At 41.9% G+C, this 14,657-nt stretch overlaps 1 protein-coding gene across 4 annotated transcripts in view; it reads right to left on the reverse strand.

Annotated features, from left to right (window-relative positions):
- Positions 1-12,407, reverse strand: part of LOC116841788 — an 82,823-nt gene extending 70,416 nt beyond the window's left edge. For all 4 annotated transcript variants that reach the window (XM_032810158.1, XM_032810156.1, XM_032810155.1 and 1 more), the window contains exons 1-2: positions 11,078-12,407; positions 1,814-4,125 (exon numbers count right to left, since the gene is read on the reverse strand). In XM_032810158.1, the coding sequence (XP_032666049.1) occupies positions 1,814-4,072 (2,259 nt within the window). In that variant the 5' untranslated portion in view covers positions 4,073-4,125; positions 11,078-12,407. The remainder of the gene's footprint in view (positions 1-1,813; positions 4,126-11,077) is intronic.
- Between the last annotated feature and the right edge of the window lie 2,250 nt (positions 12,408-14,657).

Here is a 14,657-nt window from a genome sequence, read left to right on the forward strand (position 1 = left end):
TCTCACACCTCAGCGGTTGCCATGGCGAAAATCCACGAATTACGGTTTGAACTGCTTGACCATCCACCTTACTCACCAGATCTAGCCCCAAGCGACTTCTTTTTGTTCCCTCATCTAAAAATTGCGCTCGGAGGACAGAGATTTTCGTCAAATGAAGAGGCAATCACCTTCGTGAACAATTATTTTGCAGAGAAAAACGCCGAGTACTATTTCGACGGGTTACAGAGATGGGAGCATCGCTGGGAGAAGTGTGTAGATTTACAAGGAGACTATGTTGAAAAATAAAAAACAATTTTCAGAAAAAATGACTTGTATCTTTGTTAGGTCGGAAACTTTTCAGACCACCCTCGTATAAATTTCAAGCCGGGAGCTTCGAAAATCCCCGATGCAACGTGTTAGCGACAGCTGAGGGAGTCCGAAAAATTCGCGTCAACTTCAAATCCCACTCGTGCGTACAGGGTGTTGCATTTACATACAGGTCAGTACGACGGCTTTGCTATCTATGCGTTTCGTTGGCAGGTGCGTGTAGTTGTGTACGATCATGCAAGAGACACTCACAAAGTGTTACGTTTCTACTTTTCAAAGTAGAACATGTATACATATTTTTGAAAACTACTCGCCGAGAGAAATTTAATAACACAACATTACTGCGCGCGAAATGAGAACATTTGCCAAAAATTGGGCCAAAATTTGGCCAATCATGAAACTAGCGACTGCTTATGAATGTATAACTTTTTACCCTGTTGACATATTCCAAAGACCTGTGATGCTTTTGGAAAAACGCTTATTAAGACAAGTATTTTGCATTTCAACGATGTACATATATCACTGCCGCCCGAACGGCCATACATCAGATTGGCCAATTTTAGCCAAAATATATATTTATAAAAATGTAATATTCATAAAAATAGAAAGAGACATAACACTTTATGAGTGTTACGTGTTAGCCGGCCTTGGCGAAATCACTTGTATGCTTTCTTTCCTATAAAATTACGTTCCAAGTGAGTACGCCAAGGCTTACTGAGACCGCGCACGACTACGCACGTCTGCCAGCGAAATGCATAGGCAATCCGTCGTACTGGTCTGTATGTAAGTGTCACACCCTGTACGCCTGTTTGATATTATGTGGGTTTTGTGAAACCCTATTAGCTATTCATATGTTTCTTGCCATGAAGTAAAAACGACAACGCTGCGCGCAAATGTAACGATAGTAGTAAGGTACGATTTATTACGACTTTTTGATATCCCGCCGCAATGACATCCTGGCGCAATGAAAAAAACTTAAGTAACGAATATCTACGGGACACTTGATAAATCATTAACTGAAGAGAGGTAATTAGAAATTATCTTGCGAGTAACGGCGAATTTTCGCGACACACATTGATCTGAATAGATTACGTTACGTTCTGGCCCAATAATTTCTTGCCAATGAGATTCGAAGCAGACCGGAGATTTAGCATAATCCCCACGGATTACACTATCCCCGTATCGGCAAATCGCACACGAAAATCAATTGTGTACGAGGCGAGTAATGACGCAGGAATTGTTTCGGACGGAAAGCGGTACGTATCAATTCTCCTCTTTATCCATATAATTTTTATCCAAAGAGAAATCATATATTGCGAGCGATTCATTTTATTTAATTTTCCAATTACAATTAAAACGGCTTGTTTGTGCGTGCGAGGAATATTGAATTATAACTTTGTTTTTTATCGTCGCGAGAGATAAATATTTCATTACTGCATGCAAAATAACGACAACAACAATGTAACAATGCCTTTAACATCGTTTACCTTTGTGACGCTCAGCTTACCTTAGTGTCATTGTAAATGAGCCGCAACCGGAAATACTTGGAGACGTCCAACTGGTTGACACGATCGACCGCCAATTTGGCCGCCTGGAGCTCGCTGGATCCTTCCGGCCTCGGCATCGACCCGTGCGTCATCTCGAAGAGACCCAAGATGGTTATATTTATCTTGTCGATCGACTTCGCACTCGACACTGTTACACCAATATCCATCCTCCCGCCGCGCGTCGCGCCCTCCAAGTCACCGTCCGCCATGCCCGTGGTTGTCGCGAGTTTTTCGTCGGGGCTGGACTTGGCAGCTGGCAAACTCGGCAAACGTCTGCCCGACGACGTGCCGGGTAGCCAGGAGGATCCCTCGTGGGTGTCATTCCGCTTCTCGCTAGGTTCGATCGTCTCGTCGCCCGAGTTGTCTCCCTCGCTTGTCTCCGTGACGTCATCGTAAGCAAGGCTCGTCTTGCGTTGACGATGAAGCACATCTCTGGAAGAGCTCTTCGGCAGGTCGGGGGCCACGGTGCTCGCGTACCACGTAGATGTTTCCTCGAGCACGTCCTCCTTATGCGGGCCGAAGTGTCGCCTGTCGAACTTTTCGACTTGCGCCGCCGTCGCCGACGTCTTCTGATTGACTTTTACGGGAAATTTCTGAGAACCCTCGAAGCCTGTGAAAGGCGCTTCGCTGTCGATATCGGTATCGCTGTAGTTGGCAGGTATCGTGGATACGTCGTTTACTTGAACGAAATTCCCCCGCTCGCCGCTCGACTCCTCTGCTCTGCCGAACTTTTTCGCTCTAACTACCCGAATATCGTTATCATCCGATTCGCGGCACATGCTCTTGTCACAAGCAACAACGGTGCGGGTTCCCGTTTCGCCGAGAATATCCGAGAAATCATCGGCGTATCCCGAGCTGCCATTCTCAACCGGCGAGTTCTCGTCTAGCTCGACGCGGCCCTCCATCGGGGTAGTGCCGTCATCGTCGAAGTCATCGCCGAGAAGTGTGTCAACCGAGGTGATATCGACGTACGGACCGTTCAGCGAGTTCGCAGACTCATTAGCCACGTCGAAGTTATTGCTCTCGCCGAGGTAATCGGCCGTGCTGTCGCGTGTATTGCCGTTTTGATTATCAAGTGGATAGATATTACGAGCGTCTAAATGAGTTTGCTTCGTGGCCTCGAAACCGACAGTCTTGCCGTCGCTCCGATTCCCCGGTGAATCGTCGCGATGCCTCGCCGCTACTACGTCAATATCGCGCCCGCTCATATCACTTGAGGCCTCGTTTCCACGCAAACTTCGATAGGCTAAATAATTGCTCGCGCGTTCATTCGCACGATTAACGAGCGTTTCGAACGCATCGCGGGCGTCTGGATCAGCTCGCCCTGGCGCTACGTCGGGACCGATACCGGTTTCATCGCGATCTCGTCCGCTCCCCATCAGCCCCTGAGGCTGACTGATACTCGAAGATTCGCGCAAACGTGACTGATTCGAATAATCAAGCGGAGCTTTGATTAATGCAACCTCCGCATCGTGCTCATGCACGGCGAAGCTGGCTGAATCGCCTACACTTCGGCCGGCTGGTCCGTTTGGAATAGCCAAACTTGTTTCATTATCGTAGTCTCGATTGTCCTGGAATTGGATTTCGCTCACAGCCTGTTTCTCCGAGTGATAAAGAGTGGTTTGTAACACCGACGCGTCACCACGCTTCCTCACCAAATGGCCGAGCCAATTCCTCGCACTCGCCTCGCTTTGCCTCATATTCTTCAGATTGATCGCGTCAACAACTCGTCGATTTTCCACGGGATCGTCCGAGAGACCATCGAGTTCCGAGTAATTAATCGCGGTTCCCAAATGGCGCGCTCGATCGCCAGCGTTGCTCACAAAGCTACCATCGCTGATGTGAGTTCGTCCTGTCACTTGACCGAGCCCATCGTGGCTTCGTTCGTCCTTTAATGAATCGCTGACTCGACGATAACCACGGGCCACGTCGTTAGCACTTTGGCCAGTCATATCGGAAGCTTCGGCTCGCGTCCATTCCGGGGTCGCCTCGAGAGCGTCGAAGTCCCTCCGCGAATATCTTCTCACCTCAATATAGCGAGGAAGTGCGCTCGGGTCACGGCTCTGGGGCCTCGTCTTCTCGTCGCATGGTAAGACTGTGCGCAGAGAGGTAAGGCCGAGAAGAAGAAGGGTCAAGCAATGGCGTGTTTGAAGGACTCCGGAGGAAGAGAACAACAGAAGGAGACGAGAGAGATGCCGCCGCGTGCGGACGCGCGTCATAATCAGTCGTCGATTCTCTGACGACGCGGGACGTTCTTCCGGTTCCTTCTCATCTGTAACAGAAGGAGGCGAGTCAGAAATCATGCCCGAATTGCGGAATTTATTCGAAGCTGCTAACAAATCAAACTCAAATTAGCTCGCGAGCTGTTAAGAAGTCGAATAAACCTGACACGCTTATTTTGTGTGTATTTAAATATTATTTAGATAGTTTATAATTAATAAGCTCTTAGATGTACAATCAGATATAAATAAAAAGGGTCTATGAGAGCTAAGCGCTGAGAGGAATGCGCATAAATTCAAATTTACAATTAGGAATCAATTCTTTTGTGCGCAGAATGTGATTATGCCTTTATGTGAACTATAATAAAGAAATACAAACGTTTTATTTATATTTGATATTATTTAGATGTATATATTATCGAAAAATTGATTTCAAATTTATTAAATCATTTATTGTGAGTTGCAGTCATCGTTTTCTTTGTTGTTTCACTTTTAACATACACTGAGAAAAAAATTTACTAAATTTCAAAAAACGTTTATTTGAATAGTACTGTGAAGATATTTATTTAAGTAATTATTTTCTAAAATTAAAAAAACAAATTTATATTTAAAACTTTTTTATTTAATTTTAGAAAATAATTACTTAAATAAATATCTTCACAGTACTATTCAAATAAACGTTTTTTGAAATTTAGTAAATTTTTTTCTCAGTGTAATGTTCATGTACAGTTTTAACGGAGTTCTTGAAATTAGGATAAAATTCTAATGAAATGAGATTAGAATAAATTAGAATAAAACTTACACCAGTACATAGAAAGAATAAATATTTAAAAATTAGTAAATATTTATTTATTTATTTGGTAAATTATTTATTTATTTGGTAAATATTTATTTATAGTGGGGATACCACAAATATATTTACTTATAAATCTAAATTCTTTAATTTAAAAGGAATGAATAATTAGTTTCATTTAACAATAATAACGTAAATTACATTTTTTCGCGGATATTATCCAACATGATGAATTTAGACGACGGAGAAGTTTTCCTATACATGTACAAGATCAATGAGAGATACAGTAGGTTTTATTACGCCTCTTCATCTCAGTGATCGAAAAAGTGCTTACAGATAAATCAGGTAGTATCTCGCCGTACGGGCAAGTAACTCGCAAAACTGTTTGAGCCTTTCGCTATTTATAGGTTAAAAGTTTATCCACTTGTGTGTTATAGACACCACCCTCCAACCCGGTATCGGATACTCCTGTGTATACCTCGAGAGGAGGGAAGTTTTCGCCAGGTTTCTATTGAAGTATTTTGCATTCAGTCTGCTTTCGGGAAAGATCGTCTGAGAAGCTCGTTTGTAAGGAACTGTGTATGCGTGCGAGAGACCTAATTAATTATAATCTACAGCTATTATCGAAACGACAAGGATTGTGACAAAGCTCGTCGGTGCAATTGGAAAATAGTGTAATCTGCTAATGGAAATATTCATACATGAATTGCTCGTAGGCCAGCCCGATATCAAAGTCCGATTTTACGCTCGGAAAACTCGACATTCTCTATTTCAAATAATAGGCTTACCAGAATGAAATAATTTCATTAAATTGACAGACAAGCGCGAATGAAATTCAGACAGAGATATTATGCCGCGAGAAATATAACTGAGTGTAAGAAAGAAAGTATATAAATGCTTCTTTGAGACAGCGAATCTCTTTCTCTGGAATCGTGATAAGAATTTAAAATTCACCGTGTCGGTTTGTTAATCTCGCTCTTTATGCTGCTCTTATCTTATGTCCCTGTATGCACCAGTGGTATAAAGCAAACAATAATATGTAGATTGCGGGATATTCTCTGTGATGGAAACACCCAAAATTTGTGTGTATATATATAGGCGTATATTAGCATTATCATTAATGCGAAATTAATAAATATATATTTCACTCGTATCGAAACGAATAACCGAAACAGTTATCGCATTTCAGGCAGCAGAATGCCTAACATCACGTTCCGGAATATATCGCGAAAGATAAGATACCGCGAAAGAAAAGCGGTCAGAGGCCAACCTGCAGCCACAGTAATCTGATTTCCATCGGCAGGTAATGGAGTTTCAAATGAGATTAGAGAAGTCCTCGACTGGGCGCGTTCAAATTGTTATCTACGTCGTTATTACGCGGTCGAGATTAGCTCAGAGACTTCGGTGAGGCTTGTATCGACGTGAAAAATATCAACGTTCATAATTACGGGACGAGCCGATGAGGGTCACGAGTAAATGTCCGGTGGCATTTACCTCCCTTTGTCGCAGTCAAAAGATCCATTAAGACGTAATACAGTTACGCGATAGTATCGCGTCGCTAATGCTGTTAGCTCCAAACTCTGTTATAAAGGCGTACGAAATGTTTCGAAATATACGGTCCGCTCGTTTCTTTCGCTCGTTTTTTTTTTTTGTTAAGGAGCTCAAAGCTCAAGAGTTATAATGCGCTGGCACAATACGAATTTAATAGCCGAGTCTTATTACTTCGTTAGACCATTTTTCCTCTTTTTTCTCTTTTTTTTATTTGAAATCACGAGGTTTCGCGAACAATACCGGCCGCGATTGAAGAAGTCGACGGCTCATTTGGTGAGACATATGTTCGTTCGTTCGTCCGTTCCTTCACTCAAAAACTTCATCGTGTAATCCGCTTAATGCTAACGTAGCGAGAAAGCAACGACGATACGAGACTAGCGAGAGGTAACTTAACGAGCCCGCTAACTTTTCACCCGAGCAATGAAATTGTTGGCCGCGTTTAAATGTTTTAAATGCGTGTTACAACTTGACAGCGTCTGGCACAGTAAGACGAATGCGATTAATTTTACGTACGTGTCGCCGTATCACCGACGACCAGCGCGCTGCTCGTAAATGTGTGTAACCTTTAAAAGTCATAATCTTTACTGTACAAATATAAAATAGATGAAACCCGAAATTACGCGAGTCGCTTGGAAACGATTGGAGTTTACGGGTGTATAAATCAAGTGGTTTCCAGTAATATTCGGCTCGATTCATTGCACCAGCTTCTATTAAATTATCATTGTAATTGCATGATATTGTTTGCAAGCGTAAAATAACTGAAGACTCAATGCATATTGCATGTTACTTTCACATAGAATACAATACGCATGAAAAGAGAGTGAATAGCCGCAGGATATTAACATCAAAATAGGTATCAACGTTGACGATGGAAAAATAATTGTTTAGATATTTTTTAATCGCCTGGCTGGTATAACTTTTCACACGAATTCTACACGATCCTTTATTTTCTCGTCCTAATAATAAAAAAAAATAAAAAAATAGTCACTAAAGGGATCCCTGTGGGCGCGCGGACGAGTAATTAATTAAAACATACATTCAAAGTAAATATATGTTTTACTCTTAAGAGCAATGTATATTTCTTTCATGTAATTTTGAATGTATGTTTTAATTAATTAATCTCAAGACGATGCTTGGTTTGTCACAAAAGGGTAATACACGTTGACATTTTTTACGTTGAACGCATACATGTATATACATTTGAAAAGGAAAAAATGTTACATATTGATCCTTTTTAGTATCCTTCACTGCGCGGAACAAAGCTCCATTACGCGCGCTCGTTATTAATCATTATTTATTATTCTTTTCTGCTTTTCCTCGTTCTCGATTCGTATAAATCATATTTATGAAACTCAATCCTGAAATGTCGCATTATTTATCTCATTTCCCTATTTTATCCTCATTGCCTTATTCGCTACAATAAAACTGTTTTATTTCGGGGTTCCCACGGCGGGACCGACAGAAGGGAAGACACTTTCGCTTGACATAAGAGCGAAAGACACGATGGCTCTCGTAGAGGGGCAGATCCACCGTACCTGACCTACCGCGCAAATTGCGGTCGTGCGTCCCACGTATGTCTTGGTAAAGGGTGGGCGGTCGATTCAATTCGAACATAGAGAACGTAGAGTCGTATGATGCGTTATAGGACGGATAGTTCCAGTATTCCTATAGGTCATCCCCGACGTCGGAAGTCGGGAATACGTGAGGTCTGTCTGTTCAAGAAATGTCTCGGATGCCTCATGGTGTCCGCGATAACGACGTCACGAAGTCTGGAATGGCATCGGAGGGCGGTCTGCGCGAGTGAATATTATCTGGGCGTGCAAATTAAATGATACGTCCCAGTGGCCTCAAAATTTCACTTTGGAATATTCTATGAAAAACATGATAAATGTGATAATTGTTACCGTTGAGCCGTTGCTGTATCAGCGGTACTCGCAGCTCCCGTTGGGATTTCTTCGAGGTTGCGATTGCTAATTGAACAACGGCCTCTAGAGAGTGCCCAATTGTACATCGAGAATCCACGAAACTGAACGGGACCACTTTCCTACGATTGCATGAATACATGCAACTGCGAACGAAGAATATTTTATTTAATTTGCCACTGAGAAATTAAATTATAATAACGTCTGTTATTTCTTTTTTTTTTCGTGAAAATGTTTCTCAACTCGAATAAAGTTGCCTTGAGGCAATACAGCAACGCGTAACAAATAATGAAGCTAAGCAGGTAACTAAAAAAACGAAATGCAAAGAGGGTGGATGAAAAAAGGTCAGAGGGATGAAGAGACCCAGATCTTTAGATATCGTTCAGGACTCCATTCTCTGTAACGATTAGTAACGTAAGAAAGCGCTTTGACAAATTGCTCCTTCTTTTTTTAAGTGGCAACAAGCGGATTGCGAGCAAAACTGGAAGGGACTCCACGAATTTCATCCTACAGCTTTGAAGACTGTAATTCTGAGACGCATTATCGGCGGGCACTTTCAACTTGTACATTTTTATCGTCTGGTTTAACTTTTCCACGGACCATTAGTTAATCTTGTAACTTGCATTGCGAATGCTCGACTTGATATTTAACCGGGGAACACTTTGGAAAACAAATGTCTCGATTTCTAAACTTCACGACAGACAGAGATGTGTACCGGAGGGACAGTCCTTCGGCCGAGACAAGCCCGACATGCGATGGAGATTAAATTTGAGTTTAGAGAACGGGCCGGTCAAAGTGAGAAGTTAGCCGCTGGGTAATCATGGATTACGAGTTGAAACAGTTCGTCAATTCCGTGTTTCGTATAATAAGCGCTGTTTCGTGAACTAATCGACATTTGTTTCGACGTTTGCGCGACCGTTTAAATCCCCAGACCCGGCAGAATTATTTTAAATCGACGGCCACGTCCGTCAGAGATTCTAAGAGATTTATTTCACCTTCATCTCCCGCCAGCTTTATAATCGCGAGTGTATTTGTATATGTTTAAAATCGTTATCTCTGTGTAATAATCAGTCACTCCGTGCTTGGGATCTCGCGCGATATGTCCGATACCAGCAGATTTCTTTTGTATTGGCGAGAAAACAGAAAAGCAATAGTAACATGCCATTACCGAGGCGGCTCGCGGAAGTCGTACATTGAATTTCAACAACTATCCCTTACGCTACACGAGCGCCGAAGTTTTCAGCACAGTTCGCTTCAAAAGACCAAAGATATTGAGTTTCCCGGCACTGGCGAGATCATGCCAGCGGGAGTTTCAGGTGAAGCACGCATGTTTCCTTAGACAAGATGCACTAAACTTGCAAGGAAAAATCTGAGAAGGGAATATGGCTCTTCGAGCTTGTTGATGGTTTTAATTTTCTATAGAAAGCGGAGAAGACGATCGCGCTAAAAAAAGGACCTTGAACGAATATGGGATATGGGAGTGCGTAAGCGCGGCGACTCCGACGTCGTCTCCTCGTAAAGCACGTATTACATCTTAACGCTAAATTACACGAAAAATATTAAACATCCCGTAAAGTGTGTCATCATAACGCGAGAAGCGCGGACAAAACGGTTTAAATTTGTTTGAGAACTATGCCGAATTAATTTCATGTTTGTTTTGTCGAAGTGATACGCACGCGAGTTAGATTATGTTTCTTAAATAATCTACCTAGCACTGACAAAGTTATAGCTTTCTTTCCGTATATATTCTTTTCAATTTCAATAAGTTTCTGATAGCAGTTTCTGAATAGACTATCAATGAATCTGTCTTACTAAAGGATGTAAGTAAATTTCGCTAGAAACATACATTGAGAGAAAAGATATCTAAAAAAAATAAGAAATATTTATTCAATAGGTACGAATAACATTTATTTGTACTAATATAGAATATTTTTCACATAAAGAAATGTATATATATATATATTCTTTTCAAATCTCGGTTTTTCATGAAAGCAATTATTTATTCTATTTATGAATAAAAGGATTTAGATTTAACTAAATATATTATTAGTGATAAATATTTTTTATATGTGCTATTTATATTTCAGGTCTTGAAATATAAGCATCACATATGAAACGAAAAGATAGTCAATCGCTGCAAAATGTCCGTCTATTCCTCGGTTATAAAATTCTATTTAGTAGATTTCTTACATTTTTTACAGTAATTTCTTTTTATAAATTTTAGCACTCTTAGTCACTTCTAGAGTAATTAATAACTAAATTTTTAAAAACCTTAGTATTTAGTAATTCCTCGTAATTTTGACTATGAGATTCTCTTTATAACAATTATGGTTTTTAACATTTTAGTAGGCATCGCGCCGGAATGCATTACGCTCCGAATTTCACCGTTAATGTTACCATAGTATAATTACTAAGACCACAATGTTAAGACATTGTTAGCTTCTCCATAGAATGGCCGCGTTGTGTACGCAGCGGCGACAGTTAATACACTGGCGATCGTCGAAGGTGGTACGCGCGTGTTATCGTCGGAAAATATCTCCAATATCCGTTGAAAAGGGCCTCCAATAAGCGGATTCTAGGCTCTAGGGGAGCGATCGCATTAAACAGCGCATATTTATAGCGGATACAATGGATAAATCCTAATGCCTCAGACTCGTTAACGTCGGCGGTACGGCCGCAGCGACGCTTTAAGGTGCGCTTGAAAAGGTGTAATAAAGCGAGAGCGAGCGCGCGAATTACCGTCGAGTTGTGCAGCATTCCTCGCCACGCCACATTTCTCGGTTTCACCAGAAATCGATCCCGGCGTTCCTTTCCTAATTTCCGTGTGATCCCTCGTTATTATTCGGTCGCTTTGGTCGAATTTCGCTCTCACCCGCGGTGTCACTTATCCCGACGGCTCTCCGGGGAGAAAAGTGTGTCGCCGAAGTCGCTTTATCGCCGTGATCAATTAATGTATCGCGCAACAATTTGTGCGAACGCACGTGGTATCGAATCGAGCGTTCACCCTTTGATCCCGCGGAAAATATCAGATCAGGGGGCTAACTCCTTATTATTCAGCCGTTTTGGCACGCGTTAACACTCAGTGAACTGTACTCCGAGGTTGCCATTTATCTCGACACCTTCTTCTCAATTAAGCTTCTCTATCGGCACGTCCAATTTATACGTTCGCGCGACATGTCCAATCTAATTGAGCATTCACTCGCGCGCTTTCACCCTTTAATCCTTGAAGATCACCCTCTCCGATTACTCCCGCAGAGGCGAGTACTTTGAGATTATTCCTACACTCATCAACTAACGGCGTTGTAATTGAATGTTTTCGGAGCACACTCGGCCACCAGGATGTTCGGTTAAAACGCCGCGATCGACGAGTCTTCCATGCGGCGGTGCATCATCATTAAACGAATAGCCGCGTAGGCGTGTGTTTCTAGTCTATTACTATCTTGTCGACATTCCGAGTGTCGCGGGATCAAAGGACAGCCTTTTCACAGGCAGGACTCCCTAACAATCCAAGCCGCGAGTCATTCAGTCGGCGTAAAATCGGCGGTAAAATGACTGTCGTCGTGGTTCCGCGCGGCGATTCGCACTGCACTGGATTAAACTATTTTCGGGAGAGCTGATACCGAGCCGGAATTCTCCGCGCTTAATTTGGCGGGCAGATTCATGGAATGATGCATCGCGTCCCTAGAGTTTGTTTCGGACATGGCGTGTGCATTTTCGTGTGTACCCTAGATTGCTATCCGCTTCTTTTTTCCCTCTCCGACAGTATCGGCTAGTGCAAGCGCACTACGACGACGACGACGACGACGAGCACGATGCGATGTGACTCGACACGGAACGAGACAACGGCTGACGAATTGTTTCCCAGACAAATTGAGTTGACCGATGAATTGTTTTTCTTTTCTCGTTTTGCTTTCGCCCGGCGAATTTCCCCCGACACGAGCGATGAGCGCTCGCTCGAATGGTGTACTCTTCTTTTTCTTTTAGGGGTGTGTTGCGTCCAGGTGGCCGATCTTGCGTTCAACAGAGCAATTTGTTACACCGCACGTGAAGGAGCAGCCGCGTCGCGTGGTGGCGGTCCGCGCACTGTTGCCCCGTGATATTCACCAACCCCTGTGTGCCACAAGAGGAGTTTTCGCGGCGATGCCGGCAATGCGCAGCCGCTCTCGCTTTTCCTACAACCCATACGTCGGGCAACGCGAAGAAAGATAGCCCGTTGCCACGGTTGTACCCTGCTGCACGCGAACGTGATCCACGTAGATCCTAGATCCTTCCTTCAATCGCTCCCGTTAGCTCCGCGCTGCTCGAAACGGAACGTTCCGGAGAAAGCGCGCGGACATTATGACACGCGGACACATTCGACATTAACATACGTGCTCGCCCTGTCGCATTCCGGGCGGGAAAATTCCCTCCGTCAACCGTAACGACTTTCATCCCCCGACGTTGCGAGGTGCGACTGAGAGTCGTATCCGTGAGCGGATTCACGCTCTGGCGAAGAGATGATTTATTAATCGTCGTGATTAATTCCGAATAGAATCTTGAAACGTGAGGCGCGTTTAGTAATTGATATGAAACTTACACGTCATTTAGAGGGTTACAGAACCCTGGCAGAAGTAAAGAGTTTGAAGAGTTGTAAAAACTTGTAAATTAATAGGAGTATGAATTCTTTGTAATGTATGTTTTAAGTATATTTAACAATACATTAATATAAAAAACTAGATTTTATGGCAAATATTAACATTGTTTCAATTCTGTTCTGCAAAAAAGTCGGGCTTCAACGGTAACCGTTCTAGCTTCAAAGGGAGTATTAATATATTTTTTTATTTGTTAGGATTATAATTACCGGTTCACAAAGCAAATTTTTGGAAAACAATGTTTCGCGCAATGGCAGTTATAAAAAATCAGATTTAATTTTTTCACTGAAAAATTCAAGTTTGCAAAATAAATAAATAAAAAATTGTTTTGGCATTTTCAAATAGCCTTCGTGGACCGATACAGACAATTATGATAAACATTTGTGTCAAACATTACGTTAATCAAGTAAAACATTCTCAAGTTATTGTGATTGCAGTTTTAAAAAATGTTATTTCAAGAATAAGTTATTAAAGTTTTATAATGAATTGTTTTCCAATATTTGTTTTATACTTTTTTACGTACTCTCAAAATTTTACGTAATTTTTACTTCTATTAGGATCTTATAATCCTTCAAATATTAATTAACCATGTGGGAGCATAAAATTCTATAATAACTATTGTCACTATTATTTAAATTCGCGCATTTATTTGATTGGAATGATTAGAGTCTCTAGAAATAAGAGTCTGTGTTGTCCCATTTTTAATTAGTTTCATACGGGTTCAATGGCGGAATCAATCAGTAACAACCGAGCATGCAGAACAATTGAAAAGTCGAAATATGGAAAATATATAAGCGTAAGAACGTACTATTTAATTTTCATTAAATAATTCTAAAATTATAAAAATATCACACGAATCCGAGCGATGTGCATTATAGATGTTAAAGTATTAAAGGTTACACAGAACGTTTCTTTTACTATTCACAAGGTTATTTCTTAAAAATGTTATACTTTCCGCTTAATTGATAAAACGTTTAATGAAATTTCCATTTTTGTTTCACAAAGAGCCACGACTAGCGGAAGGTTAATCCTTCTCCGGGCGACGAAGTATGCATTATAGATATAAGTATTAAAGGTTACACACAGAGCGTCTTTTATTATTCAATGAGTGCTTCCTTGATACCTTTATGCTCAAAGTGGAGCTGACTTGACTGCCTAAACGTCTCGACGGGAAGGAGCTCCTCAATCATCGCGGTCATCGTGAAAGCTTTTCCTCTTAATCTCGTGACGATTAAGTTGGTCCCAATGTAGGAATTCGCGTAATGAGAAGTGACCTCTGCGAAAGTTCCGGCTGGCAATCGGAAAAGCTTGCGACTATAAGACGGCGCGGAACTAAGTCAATTAACTAAGTAATAAACTTTACCTCTCCAGCCAATGTCCAAGCCGCCCGTGGCAATGGTTCATTATTCGTCCACAACGTGGAGCACGTTGTTCGTCATTTGACGTACGCACGGTGGCATTATCGGGGTAACCATAAATCTCTTTTCTTTCGAAGATTGAGGAATGATTAGTGCGCTAAAAATAATTTACTTGTGTCGAGAACGAAAAATCGCGCGTTTTTTCGCGTTCAAGAAACGCGTCCGTCTAACATAAACGTCAGAAATTGAGCTGTGGGAGTTGGATCGTTCGCCCCCATTCGCCCGCGTTCATACTTTCTATAGCCGAACTTTTGAATTGCCCCTGAACGA

The sequence above is a fragment of the Odontomachus brunneus genome, unplaced genomic scaffold (genome assembly GCF_010583005.1).
Source record: "Odontomachus brunneus isolate Ranch 3 - 2012 unplaced genomic scaffold, Obru_v1 Obru_scaffold_018, whole genome shotgun sequence".
In the NCBI taxonomy this organism is placed as follows: Eukaryota; Metazoa; Arthropoda; class Insecta; order Hymenoptera; family Formicidae; genus Odontomachus; species Odontomachus brunneus.